Source organism: Pecten maximus, chromosome 11 (assembly GCF_902652985.1).
Source record: "Pecten maximus chromosome 11, xPecMax1.1, whole genome shotgun sequence".
In the NCBI taxonomy this organism is placed as follows: Eukaryota; Metazoa; Mollusca; class Bivalvia; order Pectinida; family Pectinidae; genus Pecten; species Pecten maximus.
The window spans coordinates 18461387-18485551 of record NC_047025.1 but is presented as its reverse complement, the minus strand read 5'-3'; the positions used below and the strand labels follow the sequence as shown (position 1 = coordinate 18485551).

Genomic DNA, 24165 nt, shown 5'->3' with positions numbered 1-24165 from the left:
CAATTTTCTACATTTCTCAGTTTTATCCAATATTTGAATATTCGAAATTTTCTAATAATTTGTAAGGGATATCTTCCCAGTTCATAATACACCATAACATTACTAGTTTTATTATGTAATCCTAGTATTTGCTTGCAGAATCTCACATGCAGTTTTTCAATATCCGGAGCGGTATGGAAGCCCCAAACTTCTGCTCCATAATTTAAAACACTATTTACATAAGTATCAAATACTGCTAATTTTGTTTCAATATTAAAATAATTTTTCCTGCAAACATTTAAAAGTGCAAACAATGCTTTTCTCCCCTGGTCAGCAACTTGCTTCTGAGTTTGTTTGAATTTCCCGTTAAAATTTAATAGCACACCCAGGTAATTAAATTGGTCGACAACATCCAATCTATTTCCTTCGTATGTCCATATTTCATTCCCTCTTAGTATCCCTCCATTTCTAAACACGACAATTTTAGTTTTCCCAGTATTTACCGTCAAATCCCATTTTTTTGTGTACTTGGCAAGAGAGTTTAACATTGTTTGCAAACCCTCTGGTGTTTCAGATATAATCACCATATCGTCAGCATACATAAGTAAAAACATGTTTATATCTTGTATTTCAATAGATGGGCAATTATCTACTATAAATTGCATTTCACAATCATTAACATATATAGCAAACAAAAGGGGTGATAATATTTCCCCCTGAAATAATCCGTTATCTATCTCAAAAAAATCTGATAGAATACCATTATATTTAACACAACATTTCACATTTTTATATAATGATCTTATAACTTTAAGAAGTTTTCCTTCTACACCTTCCTTTATCATTTTATACCATAGATTCTGTCTGTTGATAAAATCAAATGCTTTTGTATAATCTATAAAACAACAATAGAGACGTTTTTTCTTTTTTAACGTACGATTAACTAAAGACTGTAAAGCAAAAATGGCGTCTACAGTAGAAGAGTTTTTCCTAAATCCAAACTGGGCGTCTGTTACTTTATTATATTTCATTTCGAACGATACAAGTCTTTCATTTATAATAGCAGTAAAAAGTTTACCCGCACAACTTAATAAGGTAATACCCCTATAGTTATCTGTGTTATTAACGTCACCTTTTTTAAAAACGGGAACTATATTACCAAGTGACCACGATGACGGGAAATAACCAGACTTGAATATATTATTGAATAATAGCAATAGCATGACGCCTCGATGTTCGACACAAAAATGGAAATTTTGGTATAGTTTAGAAGGGAGGGACCACAAAATATATTCGACACAACCGCAGTATTCGATTCAACAGTGTTCGAGTCATCCGTGCTTAATTTACTAAGATAAAGAAGGGAAAAAATCGGGACCGAACGAAACGTTCGACTCATCCGATGTATTCGATTCAACCGTGTTCGACACAAGTGAGTTTTACTGTATACTCCTTGATGCTTATGATAGTTTACAAATTCAATTCATATACTTTTTTTTAAATTTATATCAATTATATGATCTAGTCTTAAATTGAAGGTTTGAATTTAACCAACCACTTACCCTGAGGCACCCCAGTATTGGTATATTTTACAGCAGATTTACTATTACCAAAATATACATGCTGTTTTCTATCAGACACATAATCCATCAACCAGTCCAAAAACTAGCCTGATATATCATAACTCTTTAGTTTCACTTCCTATCCCCTATGCCATGTAAATATTGAAGTAAACTAGACCGATAGGTTGGTATTATTTCCATAGTTTCACATATTTTATGATAAATTTCTATTAGCTGGTGAACAGATGAATGACCTGGTTGTAAACATGACTGGTATTTATATATAAGAGATCTTAATTGTGCAAATGTTAAGCTTCTACTCTTTCAGACACTTTACCAGTTGTACAAAGTAATGCAATAGGTCTATAGTTGGAAGGGTCCTGCTTATCTACCAGCATTACCAGAGCATGTTTCCAGTGTGTTGGGACAGTCCCAACTTCCAAAGAAGTACGAAAGATTAACGACAAAGGATAAGAAAATGAATTCTTAGTGCTTTTAAGTATAATGTAACTTATTGTATCAATGTCTTTAGTATGTCAGTGATGTCATTTATATTGAAAGGTATGTCAGAGATTTTAGAGTCTGATCTTGTTCGATAATAGGTACCACATTGTCAGTATCATCAATGATGATATAGAAACAAAATAGTCATTTAGTATATTTGTCTTAATGTCGTCGTCCATTTCTATATTTCCAGTTGTACTCAGTGATGGAATAGAACTGGGTGTATCAATTATGTATATATATATGGAATATAGTTCAAAAATATAAATTCAACATGACAACTGTTGTGTTTCGCTAACGTTTTCAGGCCTAACGGCCATATTCAGGCAATTCATTTATTTAACGGTTAGGCCTGAAAACGTTAGCGAAACACAACGGTTGTTTGTATTGTTGTATCGATACACAAAGTACCTACAAGTTTTACTTAGCTTAGTCGACTGAAACAACAGAGTACTTGAGAGTCTTGTTCATGGATACAACATGCCACCCGTGCCGGGACTCGAACTAGCGACCCTTCGGTCGCGTAGCACTGGGGCCTACCAATACACCACCATGCCTCTGGCGATCTGCCAACCACCTGTTATGCACGGAAAACACAATGGGTCACACGGATGAGAACCTACTTCGCACATAAGGATGCAGTTGCAATCAAAATGGCTGAGAAAACGTTCGTCTCGAGGTAGTTCTATGATTACGGCACTAATTACGATTACCTCAAGGTCACCGTACCCGAACATGTCCGCAAATGTCACGTTTGCTATATTATCCTCTCCGCTACGGTTTTCTTCAAACACTCCAGCACAATGTCAAAATAGTGCCTGACGTCATCACTCAATAAGTATCAAAATCATATGTATCTCCTTTACACGTGGATATAATGCGAACTAAAATACATGTATGATCATTCCTGATTGGTGACGTGCATTTGGTTATGTTAACGACACCAGGCACCATTTTGACATTGTGTTGGAGTGTTAAATGGAGATGTGTAAGACGGGCTTGTTCGGTGTACGGTGTACTCCTTATATAAGCTATGTAGCCGTAAATAAGACCATAATCATAGATAAGCCATCTCGAGACGAACGTTTTCTTCGCCATTTGGGGCATGTTCATTTATGCGGACAAACTGGTTCGTCAGTTTTTAATTGTAATATTTCAAAGATAAATCTTGACGGACCTGTATTAAAGCATTGGAAGTATCTGTCAAAGTCTGAAAACAATATAAAATTACCAGGTCCGTCTTTCATAAACGAACAACACCGGTCCAAATGGTCCAACCGTTTGGACCGCAAAAACGAAAACGGCCTTGGATTGTAACTGCATCCATATGTGTGATTGGTTTAATTACACGGTTTTTTAGCTTCTGGAACTATTGCAGTGTCTAAAATAAAATTGCCCCGTTTTGCATGCATACCGAATGTAAAAGATAAAACAAGAAAAATAATCAAATGTGACTGGGCCTATTGTTTTCAATGTACTCATCACTGATCTGTTATTTTTTTTAATTTTCTCTCTCTATTTTTTTTTCTTTTGATATTAAACTCATTTAATATAAAACTTTCATACAAAATGTCCTTTTCATTTCAGACACATTCCCACCAGGCCATCATATATCCAGTTAAATTATACATGTACAGCTGTACCTTATATATATATATATTTTTTTTTTTTTTAAACTAGGTTGATACATAATTTAAACATTAAATTAATGAAATTGAATCAAGAAGAAGAGGAGAACGGGACATACAGTCGTTTACCCGGATCATAAATATGCTCTGCTACATGAACGTGTTGTTGAAAAGGACAATATGCCGTTTAAGAAAATATGCATTCTCATTAAGATTTTTCAGATTTTATTTCTCTCTCAGACATACAGAGTATGTGAAAAGAGGTCACTATACATTAAATTCATGAACACATGGCGGTTAGCAAAATACCAATGCAATAAACAATAGATACATCCAGTAATTTTTCAAGTTTTTGTTTATGATGATAATCGCAAGACAGTGCAAAGAAAAAGCAAACAAAACAAACAAACAAACAAACAAAAGTTACAATTTAAATGCAGTCTACGAACAGAGATGCAAGGAAATTAAATGTATGGTCGCATGTTACAACAATAAAACATTAGCTATTATTGCGACACAATATAGATCTATATAAATAAAACATAACAACAAAGGCATGCAAACAATAGCAGACATACATTAACAACATTCACATCAGTTGTAAGACAATAAATAGAACACACAAAGAGAACCATATACAAAGCTTAGCTTTTTAATCAAGCATATCACAGAGATAATTTAGACAACTAAACAAAACTATGGCAAGCCAAAGTGGAAAAAAGTCACTATCTATGGATATCCATAATTCATTTCAAATATCCATAATTCATTTTTAAATATCCATAAATTATTTATGGATATCCATAATTCGACTTATTTATGGATATCCATAAATCATTTATGGATATTTAAAAATGAATTATGGATATCCATAAATCGAAACACTGCCAGCAAGATAGACAACTCTGGATTGTCTCCATCGGAACTCCTCTGACTTTTTACAAGTTACTTTATTACTGTCTATTTGTTTTTGTTTCGGTAATTTTAATCTAGATTTGAAATCGGTAATATGCTTATTGTATGAAAGGCATGCATATTGTATGAAGGGCACTTTAAATGCACCTAGAAATAAATGTTAAATTGATGAAATCTCCTGTCCTCTCTATATTACGTACATATAAATATTATCAGAGAGTCGATAAAGGTAATTTGTGTTCTAAAGGCCCAGTAGTAATGACTATGGTGATCATGAGGCTGAGGTAAAGAGAAAAAAATACATAAACAGTTAACTTACTTTTACCAGATTTGTGTTCTTTTTGAGGCATTTAACATCGTTTTGGTTCGATAATGTACAGAAGTACAGTAATCTCTGCAGTTCAGGGGAGGTAACTATACGTACTTATGACCATAATCATAGTATTTCAGATAAATGATAAAAAACAAATATTTAATTAAAATGTAGATAAACATTTAATGAAAACGATTCATCATATTTTTTCAAAATACTATCAATGGAACAAAGCAAACTAAATAAATAAATTCCAAAACGTGTGAGGATCCAAATTATCATGAACTAACACAAATCTTTGAAAAACACGATCGCTTCTCATTCTGTCTTTCCATATTTGTTATTCGTATAAGTGTACATTATATTTTACTTTCGTTTGCAATGTATTTTTCACTGGAAATATTCCGTCTGATAAGTATTACTATTCTTGTAAGAATTTGTATAAATCATACTTTGAAATTATTATTATATCACTTACAAAACCGTTATTGTACACATTGGTCTCCATATATATGCCATAAATAATCGATTAAAAAATACAAGATATGATACACAAGTTCTTCCTAGGTTAATCTACCAAGAACCAACAATTCCTTTGTGTATATATACGCTTCTATATACTCAATCATCCAAAAGAACAGTGCACATATCAGTACGAGTTCTTTCATGAAACCCTTGAATAGTTTTTAAAATAAAACGCTGCGATCTTTCTAACATTGAAATTTAACTTTTTGGAATACACCACAATTCACACCCATAAAGTGCCGAAGCGTATACTTTTGATTTAATTATTTTACCGATAGATAGTGGATTTAATTAACGCACGTGGTGTAGCTCCACTTTTAATTAAGCTCATAACACCACTTTTAAATTCATTACAAGCACGTACTGTGCGTTCAATACTATTTAAATTATAGTTTGACAGCATACCAACATGTGCTACATCCTTAATCAATGGGAGAAGATGCTCGTAAAGATACAAATTCGCATCAATATTGCGTTTCTTTTTTCTCGAAAAACACAGTATTTTACTTTTTACTGTAGAAAAACATCAATTTTAAATATCCATAAATCGAATTATGGATATCCATAAATCAATTTTAAATATCCATAAATCGAATTATGGATATCCATAAATCAATTTTGAATATCCATAATTAGGATTTATGGATATCCATAATTCGATTTATGTATATCCACACATCGAATTATGGATATTAGAATTAATTATGGATATTTAGAATTATTTGTGGATATCCATCAATCGATTTATGGATATCCATATATAGTGACTTTTTCCACTTTGGCTTGCCATACAAAACTCACTTATTAAATTAAAACAGAAAAAAGTATCACAGCAGTAAAAAAAAAAAAATCCCTTCAAAACTTTAAAAGCAGCATGCTCCTTCGCCATCGTGTTTCCGCTCCTTCGACCTAAACGCGAAGGAGCGAAGGAGTGATATTGGAAATTTGGCCCTAACGGAACACCATAACAATATAATTACTGGCTTAGATTATACGAGTATATATCTAAGCCCGTATGTGGTTTTATTTCAGTAAGGCTTACAGTACCTTTTACCAGAGACCTATATTTAGTATATAGGTCTCTGCTTTTACATATATATTATTATATTGGTGAAGGTTTTATTAGGTATATATATGTAAGAGCAATTAAATCACATTGTAACAATGAACTGAATAATCCGGCATCGGACGTTTGTTATTTTTTAGTATGATACAAACACTATACGAGCTCAACCATAATTGGTATTAATCGCGTTGTGAGTTAGAATTACCTCCCCACTTGAGGATGTAGATGGCGCTTTGTGCAATGTTGTTCCGCCGCCATCTTGCACGCTTTCTTGTTGGGTCAACATTTCGTATGTAATTTCCCACTTAATTTGAGTTATTATGTCTGGACAATATATACAGGTAGCGGAAGAAGAAGGAGAGGAACCGATAGAAATTCCGAGTGAAGATGACGGAACGCTACTTCTCTCTACACTTGCAGCCCAGTTCCCCGGAGCATGTGGGATGAAATACCGAAACCCAGTCAGCGGCAACTTCCGGGGGATACGGTTATCCGATGGGAAACTACACCCTCCCGACGGGGCATGGGGACATTACGTATTTGTTGTTGTGTTTCCTAAAGGTACAAATGTGTTTTTTTGTTTAAATTGAATGATAGAAATGTTGAGTTTATAATTAAACTGTCAAAAGTGACACGTATGACACATGCAGAGTTGAACACGTGAAACTTCTTGGACGTTTCGGCATGCACGTTTTCGAACTAAAAAGGCATTTCGTTACTCGAGGTAGAAATATATTTTAAGTAAATCATATGAATGATACAGCTGCTAAAAAAAGCAAGACTTAAAATACTGTGTATAGATTCACAGTAGCATGAATTATCTTTCCATTGAAATCCTATATACTGTACAGTACCAGGAATCAAATTACTACACACACGGAACACAAGGAAGGCAACGTAAGCTGTTACTTTCAGTTACTAGTTTCAACTTTTTTTTAATAGAATGAAATAACACTCCGGTGATACATACAATGAGTCTGAAAAAATTAATTTAATCATTTATAACACAAAACATCAGGTTAAAATACAAGTCGTACTCGAACGATGATATAATTATAAGATTACTCAGTATGGAAACTTATAAAAGGTGCCTTTTATTTACTGAATGCTGGCTCATTATTTCAAAGTTGGGATTTTGATATTCAACACATGTGCACTGCCATGATACCCATCCCCTTTTCACAAGACTTATCATAAAAATATAAAGTAATATGTGTCGAAAGCATAAAATAATTATCATACTGATCTCCAGATCTAGAGTAGACTGACATTTAAATAAGCAGATAAAACAGACTGAAAAAGTAAAAATACCATGTGACTGCAGTGCGTGATAGATTATACAAAAATTAATGATTCATTTTTTATATCTTTACTGAATTCATTTGTTTTAACATTGGAAATGATTGAAAAACTACATCTAAATCCATCTTCTCTTTCCCTTAGGTAATTATATAAGCCGTCAAAACTCCATTTTTACCTGTCACCAAGAGCCAGTATGGTGAGAATAGGCCTAACCCTCTTGTAAACAGGTTGCTGTGGTTTTAGTGTAGATATTGGTACTAGTTGACAATGACTGCAGTTGTTCTGTGAACTCAGAACAAATTTACTGTGAATATTTTCAATAATTTTGTGCAAATAGATAATTAAATTTGGCAGCACAGTTCCAGTATGTTGGCAGTTCAAGAGTTGTAGACCTAGGCCTGTAGGGGAAAGGGCTTAGATTACTATATTGCTAAGAGATTTCACAACAATTATTCGAAAAGATGCTAACATTTTTGGCAACAATGTTTACTTCGACATGATTGATTGGTGACCTGTTATTCCAAGTCAACTGCTCAGATTTTCATTACACCTTGATTGTAGGAGAGCTCAATTATCGGGTATAGAAAAGTCTCAATACAACCTATAATAAAAGGAACAGAAGAATAGGTCTATTTGTGGAATGAGAATCGAAAAGGAAAAGCTTGTTCGACTTCTATATATATATAATTAGAGCACCAGTCCTGTTCAAGGACGACTGGTCAGGTTGTCTGGTTTAGATCCTAAACTATCTAAGTAACTTGTACATTTCTCGAGCATGGAAACATGTAGTGTTAGTGTTACATGATAACATTTGGGAGAAATTTATGAATAATGTAGTCTTACTCCAAATGCCATCTTGGTACGACCTGGCATACACGCAATTGTCCAGTAATTTTCTGATCATAAAATCCTGGATTCCATTATTTCATATAGAAATATTGATCCAACAACCAAGCTCTTTAGTATAACATGAAGTTCAATGTCAAATATAAAGATACAGTGATATGGATGGTGATGTCAAAGCTAGATAGGTCACTACCTAAGACAAATGACATTTGCCTACACAGGTGTGCATTCTATGAAATCTCGCATAGCTCAAAAACGATACATTTCCATATAATTTCTTCACAAAACTGCAAAATATTCGCGTATAGTGCTTTTATTGTTTTTCAAAAATTGACAACAAAAAATCCACTGCATACTTTATTTCACAACTTTAACAATACACAACCATAACAAAAATCATGCAGTTATGATCCCTTGAAAAAAACAAATCATTCATGGTATCCTTTTTAAATATCTACATTACCCATTTGTACAAGCTGTCTTAGACCTGATATATTTTAAAGTCAGGTTAACAAAAAAGGAATGATACAGATGTCTCGTGGCAATTAATCATTGATTAGTGTACATTTGTTATTTAAATGGGATATAGATAATACCTTAACAGTAAATCTAGATCAGAGCTGTATACAGAAATAATTGAATCTTTCCTTCTACCCAGACTTTGTTCCTGGGCAGAACAACCATCAGAGAAATAGTGTTTTGGAAGAAAGAGGTTGAAGTCGCAAAATAATGTCAGATAATAAATTGACCCTAGCTGTTCATGGAGTGATAAACCCAGCAAACGGGAGAAAAAACAAGAGTAAGATCCAAGGTGTGTGTTTTTCTCTGGCCAAGGTCAGTGACTGTTCTGTGGTATAAAAGTTAAGTCCTTCAAGTTTCATCAATACCACTTAGGCCCTAACCTCAATGTAATTGCTATTAAAGGGAATGTGACAAGCCTCCTGTTTGTTGTTCAATGAGGTAGCCACCATTTACTACAAGGAGGCCATTCCTCAAAATTACTCTGACTGTCCACGGGGCTATAATCCTCAAACCTGCAAACTAATCTTTACTTGTATAGCTACATATACTTCTAAATGAAGATGTTATCAATGAGAAATCTTGATGAGCTAGCTGGAAAACTGACCATCAGTAGTAGTGGAAACAGTAGTATTGAAGCTGTGTACCTTGCATATATGCTAGGTTTATTTTGCCATTGACATGGATGTCAGATACCCATCAGTATTATTATCATTATCAAAATGAATAGTTTGTTGAATGAAAAATTCACATCTAAAGATTAATATATTATAAAACATATATAAGGTTCAATCAACAAGAATCCAAGAGTTACTTCCCCTTGACCAAATTATTTCCCTGTTATGAGATGGAGCACCTACCAGTATACTCTGCATTATGTTTTACACTTTTTATTCTCCACCATTGGAGTGGGTAGGGGCTTAAGTCGTCAATGGGGATTTGGGAGTCTCCCACTTAAGGAAGGGGTTACAACAGGACACATTTTTCAAAGTTATGCAGCAACATCTTTTTCACACACAATTAAGTAATTAATATCATTTTTTATGTGATCTGTAAATATTTTGACATATTGTGTAATCTCCTTCTGCACTGTAGGAATCAAATTATTTGATGATTACCTAGTCTATGATGATAATAATGATGATTTGTATGCTCAGATTTTTGGAGTAAACATCTAAATTACTCCAACTTACTTGTAACATCTCAAAACTTTTTGAAACAGATTCATGACCAGCATTGCAGTTTAGGTGTTCATCGTTCATTTGCTTTGTCAGGCTCATTAAGTATTGTTTGTTGAGGGTTTATAATCTTAAAACAGCTAAAGACAGTTTCTGTAGATACATGATGGGCCTCTCTATGAACATTTATTACAGATTTAAGTGCCGTCCTACTGAAATATCTGCACATACACGTGTTAGGATGATAAGCTTATTTCACTAGGACCATTAAATATGTTCCTTGAATGGTTGAAGTGAACTTGATTGGGGCTCACTATGCAGTCTACGGTAGTTAGTTACTGGTTTACCACCTACATGACTCCGCCTAATGCTAGGTTTCATCTCCCCCGACTTAGTCAGTGTTCTGTCGGCTTGAGTTAGCTACAGGTTTACCACCTAAATGACTCCTGTCGGCTTAAGTTAGTTACAGGTTTACCACCTACATGACTCCGCCTATTGCTAGGTTTCATCTCACCAACTATATAATCTGTATTATATCTGCATAAACTTACCAGCCTTGATTAGACACTGCCACCATCACCCTGTGCCACAACATAATGAACAATTTGAAATTTTAGTGGCCAGAGACTGTGATAAAAAACACAGGAATCTTTGATAGAATATGAAATATCAATTATTACTATTCCACTTCACAACTGTTTCTTCTAGCTTAGTGTGCTATGTTCGCAAAATAAAGGAAAAACACAAATATTTTCCAGTGTTAAAGAAAATATTACGGTACTATTGTGTTTTCCAAATTAAAGCTAACATTGTTAGCTATATATATAGGCTGGTGTAATTTTCATGTAAAAAAATCCCATTAAAATACTGTATTTTTGTTATCTAAAAAAAAGAATGTTTGTAATTTGTACATGTTGGAGGTTAATGTTGCATGTATTGTTAATTTTTGTTTTGTTTTTTGTTTTCTTATCTCAGATAACAAAAGGAAAGGAGATGAAGTTATTGAAAATCCTATTGCCAAGACAAAATGTATAGAGAAACAACGATGTAGTGACCTGATAGTGTTAGGACTACCATGGAAAACAAACGAAAAGGAACTTCGAGAATATTTCTCCAAATATGGAGACCTCCTCCTTGTTCAGGTATGTTATTTTATTTTCACAATACTCCGAAGTATTGGAGTAGACTGTGACAAGATATCTGTCAACAAAACAAAAACAACAAAATAGAGACACAGACTCACTTTTGTAAAAGTTGTCAAGAAACACTTGTAGTCTATTAAGATTTTTAATTTCATGCATTTTCAACAGATTTAAGATTCCCTATATGCAATATTATGTTGTTTAAATATGTTTTACTCAGATCTGATCTTGCCCTGTCATAAGAAACCGTTGATTGTTAACTATTACCAGTAGTGTTTCAGGCAGGTGGTTGATTTATACAAAAAAAAATAACCAGATACATGTCTTCATTGTGTGATATTGGCCCATATCTCAAAAAGCATAGCCAGTTTGAGGACTGGCAGATTGTTTCGACCAGAAAGTGGCTTTTAATGAGAACAGTGCCTATATTTGATGTAGTTAAATATTCCATGGGCTGCTGCAATCAAATTGTGTATTACCACATTTAAACATAATTATTTTTCCATAAAGACAATATGTCTTAATATTATAGACGATACCGAATCAAATGCAAATAAATAAGCTGATATTCAACCTCAATTGTTCATAAAGATTTTTTTCTGCTGCAGGTGAAACGAGACCCAAAAACACAGTATTCCAAAGGATTTGGTTTCATCCGATTTGCAGAGTATGACTGTCAAGTCAAGTGCTTAGCAGATAGACATCATATAGATGGCAGGAGGTGTGATGTAACAATTCCAAATTCAAATGTATGTATTCAATATTTGGCACATTAATTAGCTATTATATAGATAGAGGGGATCATTGACTGGATTTTTTTTGGCATTGACTGGATTTTTTCCCAGAAAATTTCTCCTACATTGTCTGTTTAGAATAATGCAATTTAGCAAATACTGTTGAGAAGAAAGAATTCCGAGGAACACAAATGGGACACTTTTAACCTTTATTTGTATGACCATTATGGTCCATAAATAAATCATTTCTGGAGCATTTCTCTTATTACAATTTCCTGGATGATCATCATGGTACAGGGTCATAGAAAGTTTAGGTGTTGTTGCTAGTACAACTAGTAGTTAAGTGATGAAATAAAGAGGATAATGTTAAAGTATATAACAGCTCTGTGGTCTTCGGTTAAGGTATGTTATACTATAAACCTGTTTCTTGTTGTGTTACAGGAAGGTGCCCAACAGTTTGTGAGCAGAAAGGTTTTTGTGGCACGATGTACAGAAGATATCACAGCAGAAGACCTTCATACTTACTTCAGCAAGTTTGGTGAAGTTATTGATGTGTTCATTCCAAAGCCATTTCGGGCATTTGCCTTTGTCACCTTTGCTGATCCAGCCATTGCAAGAAGTTTATGCGGAGAAGACCACATAATCAAATCTACTAGTGTTCATGTTACCACAGCAGCACCCAAAAATAGTGGGGATAAATTTGACGGGAAGGGAAATTATAACAGGGGCGGTGGGGTGCCTAAGGGCTGGAACCAGGGCCATCAGGGTAACTGGGGAAACACAGGGGGGAAACCTATCAGCACTATCGGGGGCAATCAACCAACACCCGACCCTAATCTAGCCAACAGCATTGGTATGAACCTCATGTTAGCAGCAGCACAAGCAGTCTTAAGTCAGGGCCAAATGCCACCACCCCAGCAACAGGTGGGGGACAACTACACACAAGCTACCAATCAGGGCTTTGATAGCACTAGACAAACAAACAGTGGAAGCGGGTTCTTTGGGGGAGGCTGGGGTTCCAATGAGGCAAACAATACTACCGGTGGATATGCAAACTGGGGTGGGGGACAAACTCAAGGACAACGGAGTGGGTGGAATTAGTTAGGAGCCTGGCCATTGTCCCTTTCATTTCTCGTATACATTATAATGGAGATTTATTTTATTAGGCCAATATATTTAGTTCGGATCATTTGACTCCATGCAAATGGTTGTATACCACATTGTCATTTTAGAGATTATTTGCCATTAGTTAACAGTTGATAGGAATGCATGTTTTGTCAATGTACTGACAACATAATGTCAGTCTGAAGTTTTGGGACAATGATTTCTCTTCAGTGTTTTAAATGAATATACATCATAATGTCATTTTGAGTGGGTTAGTGAAGATGATATTTTGATTCTATTCATTTAAATGATGCAGAAAATGTTCCATGAAGGTTCAAGAACTTGCAATAACACCTGATCTCAACCATTATGTAATATACATGTGCATTCTTGATCTGTTAGCTGATGGCATGTAGCTTGTTTGTAAAATCTACAAGTCTCACTTTTGTCACAAAGACCGATTATCAATCAAAAAATATAAACGTATATTAACGTAATGTTGTGATTTTAACAAAAATGTGGAATTCATCAAAATAAAGTTATTTAAGGTGATATATTGCATAGTATCAAAAATATTTTTAAAATCATGTTTGCGATGAAATTACAGATACTGGTTTAATTTTACTTTCAATGTAGCTTGTTGAAATATGGCTGTCAGATACTATAATAATCAATTACTGAACAGGTAAAATTTTGCTTCACATACTTTTATAATACAAAATTACACTCATAAGAAAGATTGTACAACATTTTCTGCCAAGATCAGATATTTTCTGCTTGTTATTAGTCCTAGCTTGTTTTTTTAGTCGCATCTTTTATCCTTCTAAATCAGAATAGTTTTATTACACAGAAGATTGACAGATGGCTACTTCCAGCTGTATGTATTGAAAGGCTGATTTAGAAGGATGGTTAAGCTTTTAGTTGAAATACATGAAGTATACTGTATTCAGATTATAATCTAATTCGGAAAACATCTATTTACCAAAAAAATGTATAACGATCTCTCCTTAACAAATTTCTGGAATTTATTTGTATTGAATGTTTTTGATTTTTTTTAAATATCAATCTAATTAAAATTATAATTATAATTGCATATTATCAAAAATGAAATTTTATTATGTTACCTTAAAGATAAGTTCAGAAATGCCTAAGCTTACACATAAAATACTTACCTTTATTATCCAGAGAACTAATATCAAAGTTCATGAGACTTAAATACACAAGATAGCCACATTTGTCTATGAGAAATGGATGGACACTAGCCGAGGGTAGATAGCATGTGGGACTGGTGTATGAATATATATAAAAGGACGTAGCTGAAATGATAGGCATTAGGGGTGAATGTGTCATCATTTTACCAAGCACACTTATGCCACAGTTTGTTATATCTTTGCATATATCTTTTTCTTTCTGGTTATCTGTGTTGATGTCTGCTTATTCACTTCAAACATTTACCAGCCCAGCTTGGACAAAAGACAAATAATCATGGACTCAAGATTGCGGATAATCATTCTGATTTGAAGGAGGGAGACCAGTACTTTTATCAGGTAGTATGTGTGGTGGACTGAACAACTAAGGGCCGCAAGTTGGTGAAAGGCTTTGGAAGACGTGTGGAGTACAAAAAAGAACATTTTGGAAGAAACAACATGTACGTGATTTCATATGATGTGTTGAAAAGTGAAGTGCTAATGCTTTGGAAGTGTTTTGAAGGAATGTAAAAGGACACGCCGAATGAAACTGGAGTGTTGCATTGTTGAAAATCGTGGAAGATTTTATGTTGTGCGGTGGCTTTTGTATGTACTTGTAAGGGTGCTTAGAAAGGAGTGTGAATAAAATTTATACTGCAAATTGTAGTAAGAATATAATGTGGTCTTGTCTTTTTTAGCTCACCTGGACCGAAGGCTTATGTCATGGCGCAGCGTCCGTCATTCGTCCGTCAACATTTGCTTCAAATTGACCAAATTTGGTCACAAATATCCTTGGGGGAAGGGGAACAGATTTTGCGAAAATGGTGACTCTGACCCCCAAGGGGCCAGAGGGGAGGGGCCCAATAGGGGAAATTAAGGCAATTCCTTTAAATCGCAACTAGTCATCAAGTTCTTATTGGATATTGACCAAATTTGGTCAGAAACATCCTTGGGAGAAAGGGAACAGATTTTGCATAAATGGTGACTCTGACCCCCAAGGGGCTGGAGGGGAGGGGCCCAATAGGGGAAATTGAGGCAATTCCTTTAAATCGCTACTTGTCATAAAGTTGTGAATGGAATTCAACGAAATTTGGTCAGGAACATCCTTGGGAGAAGTGGAACAGATTTTGCATAAATGGTGACTCTGACCCCCGAGGGCCAAAGGGGCCTGAAGGGTGGGGCCAATAGGGGAAATAGAGGGAAAGCCTTTAAATCGCTACTTGTCATAAAGTTATGAATGGATTTGAACTAAATTAAGTCAGAAACATCCTTGGGGAAGGGGAACAGATTTTGCATAAATGGTGACTCTGACCCCCAAGGGGCCGGAGGGGAGGGGCAAATAGGGGAAATTGAGGCAATTCCTTTAAATTGCTACTAGTGATAAAGTTATGAATGAATTTGAACCCAATTTGGTCAGAAACATCCTTGGGAGAAGGGGAACAGATTTTGGATAAATAGCCGGTGACTCTGACCCCCAAAGGCCAAAGGGGCGGGGTCAAATAGGGGTAATAGAGGTAATTTCTTTAAATCGCTACTAGTTATAAAGGTATGAATGGATTTGAACTTAATTAAGTCAGAAACATCCTTGGTGGAAGAGGAACAGATTTTGCATAAATGGTGACCGACCCCAAAGGGAGCAAAGGGTTGGGGCCCCATAGGGGAAATAATGGTAATTCCTTTATATCGCAACTAGTCATAAAGTTATGAATGCATCGTGTAAACATAGATAGTCTGGACTTCATTATTTCTTTAAAGCAGTTGGGATCCCCACACTATAACCATATATAGCATTGTTTGAGGTTGACAAACAAAACGACTTGAACATGAACATCATTTTGACATTTGGCCAAATCCAACCAGGTGAGCAATACAGGCCCCATGGGCCTCTTGTTTGTGTAGCCTTCTAAAAGCAGGCAACATATAGGTATCGCTATGTTGGTGTCGGTGTTGGCGGCGGCGATGTTGTCCACACAGGTTTCTGTGTGATGACTCAATTTCCTATTGGCCAATCAAACTCCAACTATATGCTGATCTTCCCTAACAAAAGTGGTTGCTTGGGATTGCATTTCAGGGGTTAAGTTAATTCATTTCCTTGTGATAATTTGAGCTCCTCTAGGCCCATCAACCCCAATTTTCATGCAGCTTTTCCCTTGCCACAAGTGCCTGCTTTGGATTGGTTTTTTTTACTGGCCAAGGTCACTTGCTATAGATAGAAAATCTTTCCGTGCAGTGACAACAGTTCTCTTAGGCCAATCAAACTCTTAACTTCACGCGATGCTCATTTACCAATGTGCCTACTCTGTATTGCTGAATTCCAAGCATACTTGAGTTGTGCTGGTCTTGCTTACTTTTGACATTATTTCTTGAAGTGAGAAATATATCCATTTCTTCGTTATCACCCAACTTGTTGCACAGGTGACAAATCCACTTCTGTGTAATTCTTGTCTTTTCTCATTATCATCTGCTTGTTTTAAATTGATGACAATGTTGTACGAAAGTGATAGACGGGTAAAAGTTACCTCAACAATACAACAATATGCAGGTAATATAAACATGCAACCAGAAACGTAATTCTAATTAAAGTTTGATAAAACCTAGACATTACCCCTCCGCAACGCCTGGTCTTTTTTACTTGTACTTTTTCAAGGTTTCCCTTATACATCTTTATTTGATCTTATATTTCCCTCGAATTATCAGTTTTGGGTTACGATTACGATTTCGTGTGTCTTGTTTTCACCAGTGAGCTCCAAAATAGTTCAAGACTTGTATACAGAAACGGGAGAAAAGACAACTTCATATTGTAGTGTTAAGGAAGACTTTAATCGTCAATAGCCAGCAGTGTCTGCCGGTTACTGTATAGATCATCATACACTGAAAGGAGAAAGAAAAGAAATTCAATTAGAAATTGATTTGTTTACGGGAAATTAATATATGATATTGAATGTAATAATTGTGCAATTGGAAGATGGAGAACTACTGCTCGATATTGGTTTAATAACTGTCGACGCAACTGAAAATACTTTGAGTGAAAATACAGTCAACGTTGGAGTGCAGAAATAAATTATATGCAAATGCTTATATCATGGATAACTGAAAAATAGAAATCCATTCTACAAAATTCAGAAGTAAATCTTCGTTCTCATCTTGTGTATGTAAGAAAGGACTAAATTCTTTGTGGTCCAGTGTCTTTTAGTTCCATTGGTCTATCCTATGATTTAGTGCCTTGCATCCCGTCAACAAGTAACGCAAGTGGAAAATCCTAACGAGCCAGAAAGACAGTTTTTCGACAGCAAAGAGGGAAAGCAACGCTGTCGTATGCATGATTGATATTTTATATAAAAAAAAACCTTACTGCTAAACTGAGGCTGACAACAAAACAACAAAAATAACACGGGAAAGGAAGCGACAGGAAATGAAGAAAGTTCGAATTACTGTCTTAAAGTGTTAGCAGTTCCGGCAATGAGAGCTAAACATCAGAGGTGTCATGGATCCAGTTTTGGAGTAACCGGGTAACTGTCGGACGAAATCGAGTCTGAAGTGACTGACAGAATAAATTTGGAGAATCGGTAAGATCTCAAAGGAGTTTAACAATCAGGGCCGATTCAACAATAACTTTACCGAATTATGACTCTTTGTCGCTTCATTTCCATTTGATCTTGTGAATACGGAGAGCTACTCGTGTACGAATAAAATAAATGCACTGGAAACTGTTTTGAAAACAAAATAATTCTAATTCAAAATCTATAAAGCTAGGTGAAATATTAAAAGGCATGTTTAAACCGGGACCCTTAAAATGTACACGGAGACTTGCCATGTAGATCTATAACCGAAAGTATATCAAATCGAATAATGCCATGTTTTATAAATGGAACCGGGACGGGGACAACAAAACCATAAAGTAGATGAATGAGCAAAGACCACATTGTGCCTGAGTTTACCACAAAGACATATTCCGCGACGAGATCACGATGTCGATAAAACCTCGCATCGTGTATCCGACAAAACGTGAGTATTCTGTCGGCTGTCGGCATCTATCATGTAAATCGTGATATTGAAGAAAATCTTTGATTCAAAAAGGGAAAATCTATCGCTCGTCATGCTACTTAGTGTTGGACTGTCTGTTGGTTACGTATAGTGAGCGAATGCTGTAGAAAGTCTTGTCAGCTGTTGGGCATATTAACGTAAAACCCGTTAAAACTAGTGCTCTTGAGTTCAAACTCCTGATATATTTGCGATCAACAAGTTCAATGTCCTATTATTTGAAGAAAATGTGTCATTCATATATCTAAAAATAAGTATTGTTTTAATAAGGTGTTCAGGAGTTGAATCGTATTTTATCGGTGCTCAAGCCGGATTCAAATATTAATATTTGAAACATCCTTTAACAAACCACCGTTTGGAGATCCCCCCTCTACAATATGTATATTGGGAGCATTAGATTTCATTCATCTTAACTGATAGAGTTGTTTAATTCCAGAATCATATCTGAGAGCTGTAAAAGAAATTTATGCAGTTCAATTGAAGTGGAAGGGGGTGGGGGCGTCCCCTGTGTGCGAAATAATATAGGCGAACCAGTCGTTCCATAAGGTTGAGCGCTAAGCAGGTATAGCAACTATGTCTCGGCCAGGGGACTGAACCAAAGCCTTATCCGGGCGATTGCTCAACTAAAGGCCAACAATGAGGCAGTGTCAAGGGAAACATTAGGGAGAATAAAGTGGATAAGAGAAAAATACAAGATCCCAAGTTTAGTCGCTTCTTACAATCATGCAATGGGGCAGCAGGTACACTTCTTACGCCCTACCTGCAGGGCAGCGAAATGTAAGGGCTTTCTTATAGTAAAGAGCCAGAGAAACACCGTTCTTGTGATGTAACTTCGCAAACGACATGACACTCATCTCGTCCATGCTTGGCGATCTTGAAAAAATACAGCGTTTTACAACTGAAGCTACAAGAATGGGAGCAATAAAACTATATCTAGTTAAGTGGGAGAAGTTTAGAGTTTGTCAAACAAGAGGAATCTATCCATCAGCAATGAAAAATTGGGAGACGCCTATAGCTTGTCAAGGAAAGAGGAATTTATCAGCAATGAAAAAGGGGGAGACGCCTATTGCTTGTCAAGGAAGGAGGAATCTATCTATCAGCAATGAAAAAGGGGGAGACGCCTATTGCTTGTCAAGGAAAGAGGAATTTATCAGCAATGAAAAAGCGGGAGACGCCTATAGCTTGTCAAGGAAAGAGGAATTTATCAGCAATGAAAAAGCGGGAGACGCCTATAGCTTGTCAAGGAAAGAGGAATCTATCTATCAGCAATGAAAAAGTGGGAGACGCTTATCTATCAGCAATGAAAAGTGAGAGACGTTTAGAGCTTGTAAAACAAAGAAAAATAAATCTATCAGCAATGAAAAAGGGGAAGACGTTTAGAGCTGGTCAAGGAAAGAGGAATCTATCTATCAGCAATGAAAAGTGAGAGACGCATAAAGCTTGTCAAGGAAAGAGGACTCTATCTATCAGCAATGAAAAAGTGGTAGATGCTTATAGCTTGTCAAGGAAAGTGGAATATATCTATCAGCAATGGAAAAGCGGGAGACGCCTATAGCTCGTCAAGGAAAGTGGAATCTATCTATCAGCAAGGAAAAAGTGGTAGATGCTTATAGCTTGTAAAAGGAAAGAGGAATTTATCAGCAATGAAAAAGTGGGAGACGCCTATAGCTTGTCAAGGAAAGAGGAATCTATCTATCAGCAATGAAAAAGTGGTAGATGCTTATCTATCAGCAATGAAAAGTGAGAGACGTTTAGAGCTTGTAAAACAAGGAAAAATAAATCTATCAGCGCTGAAAAAGGGGAAGACGTTTAGAGCTGGTCAAGTAAAGAGGAATCTATCCATCAGCAATGAAATAGTGGGAGACGCTTATCTATCAGCAATGAAAAGTGAGAGACGTTTAGAGCTTGTAAAACAAGGAAAAATAAATCTATCATCGCTGAAAAAGGGGAAGACGTTTAGAGCTGGTCAAGTAAAGAGGAATCTATCCATCAGCAATGAAATAGTGGGAGACGCTTATCTATCAGCAATGAAAAGTGAGAGACGTTTAGAGCTTGTAAAACAAGGGAAAATAAATCTATCAGCGCTGAAAAAGGGGAAGACGTTTAGAGCTTGTCAAGTAAAGAGGACTCTATCCATCAGCAATGAAATAGTGGGGGACGCCTATAGCTTGTAAAAGGAAAGAGGACTCTATCTATCAGCAATGAAGGAAAGAAGAATTTATATCAGCAATGAAAACGTAGGAGATGTTGACAGTTTTACTTACCCGAGAGTAATTGTAGATAAAGTGGGATATAGTAGTGACATCAAAAATAGAATTCAGAAGGCAAGAGGGGCATTCCATCGCCTAAGAAATGTATGGACAACACAAGGCATAGAAAGAAAGACAAAAATAAATTCATTCAGAGCATTGATAAGGTATGTTTTACTCATAATCCATGCGATGCATTACAATAGGAGAATGCCAAGAAAAACACCTAACACGTTCCAGCATCAGTGCCCTAAAAATATAGTTAAAATAAAATGGCAAAGTGAAACTACAAACAAGGCATTTGATAAAATAGCCAAAACAGAACAACGTTAAGCAGATAGGAAACATCTTGAGGAAAAGAAGGAACAACAACTGTTACATAGTACTGAAACGGGCACCAGAAAGAAGAAAAGCTGGAGGAAGACGGAGCAGAATAGAAAAATAGAAACCGTCAAGGCTGAAATAATGTAACCAGAGCACAGCACGAGACAAAAAGGTGTGGACAGACAGAGTGGAGGCCTGATACGACTTCTGGCGTAGAGAACATTCACGGTTAAAGGTTTCTAAGCTATTCCATCCATTCATTCATGCATGGAAACAAAATGCAGTCTACCAAGAAAAAAGGTCATATTTTTTTTTTCAAACAGGCAAATTTGGGAATTTTATATCATGAGATAGGTCCGCTTCCTAGCTATTTTACCGGTAATCCTTAAAATTCCTATGTTTAGTATTAGAACATGATCGTTTCCTTGGTATATCAAGCAAGCCCATCAGTACTTTCTGCTTGCAGGAAATATAACTGTATTTATTACAGATTTACAGATATCTATCATTTATTTATTTATTTATCATTTATTTATTTATTTATCATTTATTTATTTATTTATCATTTATTTATTTATTTATTTAAGGATTGACACTGGTTTCAAGAGATACACTTTCTTGTTTTGTTTTCATTTTTAAGCAGCTGTTCTTTTCGTGACGGTATACCTGTCATTTGTCAGCACGTGCCTTGTAAACCGTGACATTTAAAGCAATCATTATGACAACAGCAAAATATCCACACATATAGGTATAAACCTTAGTTGGGGTGATTTGCTAGTGCGTAAATAAATTATCACACCTATAGACTGTCTCTATTGCTTACGTCTGGAGAGCGATGCTGTAGAAAATCACGTCAACTGAAAGACCGTCAGGCCGTAATAGCTGATATTAACTAAATAACCTTTCAGGATTTCAATTTCTTCATGGTGGGTTTGCCATAAAAAAAGTGAATAAATGTCTTGAAATGAGATTTGATTAATTCAGTCTGGTATTTAAACAAGGTTTTGTTGAGTAAGTAAGAGTTCGCTTTTAAAACATCATTATTAATTTATCATTTCCAGGATTGTTTGTTGAATATCATTCATCTTGGATCTACTCCGATTTGTATAACTGGTGGACTTTTCTGGAAGCTTAACTGTAACAAGAGAAAGAATGTGTATCAAATCGAATGTTACAGTAGAAAAGATATTTTAAGAGGATGTTCAGTACTGAAAACACTTGTAGTACTTTTGTAGTAATGAGTTCGCAGTAACAACAACAATGAAACGTTATTGATAAGGATTTGTTGGAATCCGATATATACTGGTCCGCATCCTAACCTTTAACCAGCAATCGGAAAGATTACAATACCAGGAGATACTAATTTTCTTCTTTATGAAGTAAAACAATTATATTTTACCTTTTACTGCAATACTTTAACTACAGTATATAATATATCATACTTTTTAATGCAATACTTTATCTACAGTATATAATATATCACACATTTTAATGCAAAACTTTAACTGCAGTATAATAATATAATACATTTTTGTATAACATACATTTGAATGCAATACTTTAATTACAGTATATGATATATCATACATTTGAATGCATAACTTTATATACAGTATATAATATATCATACAATTTAATGCAATACTTTATCTACAGTATATAATATATCACACATTTTAATGCAATACTTTACCTACAGTATATATTTTTTAACACATTTGTATGCGATACTTTATCTACAGTATATAATATATCATACATTTGAATGCAATACTTTATATACAGTTTATAATATATCATGCATTTTAATGCAATGCTTTATCTACAGTTTATAATATATCATACATTTTAATGCAATACTTTATCTACAGTATATAATATATCACACATTTTAATGCAAAACTTTATTTACAGTATATAATATATCATACATTTGAATGCAATACTTTATCTACAGTATATAATACATAATACATTTAAATGCAATACTTTATTTACAGTATATAATAATCATATACATTTGAATGCAATACTTTATCTACAGTATATAATATATCACACATTTTAATGCAATATTTTATCTACAGTATATACTGTATTGTACATTTTAATGCAATACTTTATCTACAGCTTATGCTATATCGTACATTTTAATGCAACACTCTATCTACAGCTTATGATATATCGTACATTTTAATGCAATACTTTATCTACAGTATATAATAATTATATACATTTTAATGCAATACTTTAACTACAGTATATGATAATTATATACATTTTAATGCAATACTTTATCTACAGTATATAATAATTATATATATTCTAATGCAATACTTTATCTACAGTATATAATAATTATATCAATTTTAATGCAATACTTTATCTACAGTATATGATATATCGAACATTTTAATGCAATATTTTATCTACAGTATATAATAATCATATACATTTTAATGCAATACTTTATCTACAGTATATAATATATCACACATTTTAATGGAATATTTTATCTGCAGTATATACTGTATCGTACATTTTAATGCAATACTTTATCTACAGCTTATACTATATCGTACATTTTAATGCAACACTTTATCTACAGCTTATGATATATCGTACATTTTAATGCAATATTTTAACTACAGTTTATAATATATCACACATTTTAATGCAATACTTTATCTACAGTATATAATATATCACACATTTTAATGCAATACTTTATCTACAGTATGTACTATATCGTACATTTTAATGCAATACTTCATCTACAGCTTATGATATATCGTACATTTTAATGCAATACTTTAACTACAGTATATGATAATTATATACATTTTAATGCTATACTTTATCTACAGTATATAATAATTATACATATTCTAATGCAATACTTTATCTACAGTATATAATAATTATATAAATTTTAATGCAATACTTTATCTACAGTATATGATATATCGAACATTTTAATGCAATAGTTTATCTACAGTATATAATAATCATATACATTTTAATGCAATACTTTATCTACAGTATAT

At 34.5% G+C, this 24165-nt stretch overlaps 1 protein-coding gene across 1 annotated transcript; it reads left to right on the top strand.

The window, feature by feature from the left end:
- Positions 1–6724: 6724 nt before the first annotated feature.
- Positions 6725–15179, top strand: LOC117337369 (TAR DNA-binding protein 43-like). Its single transcript, XM_033898335.1, has 4 exons — positions 6725–7053; positions 11313–11479; positions 12088–12228; positions 12655–15179. The coding sequence occupies exons 1-4, from the start codon at positions 6813–6815 to the stop codon at positions 13312–13314; spliced, it is 1209 nt and encodes a 402-aa protein (XP_033754226.1). The 5' UTR covers positions 6725–6812; the 3' UTR covers positions 13315–15179.
- The last annotated feature ends 8986 nt before the right edge of the window (positions 15180–24165 follow it).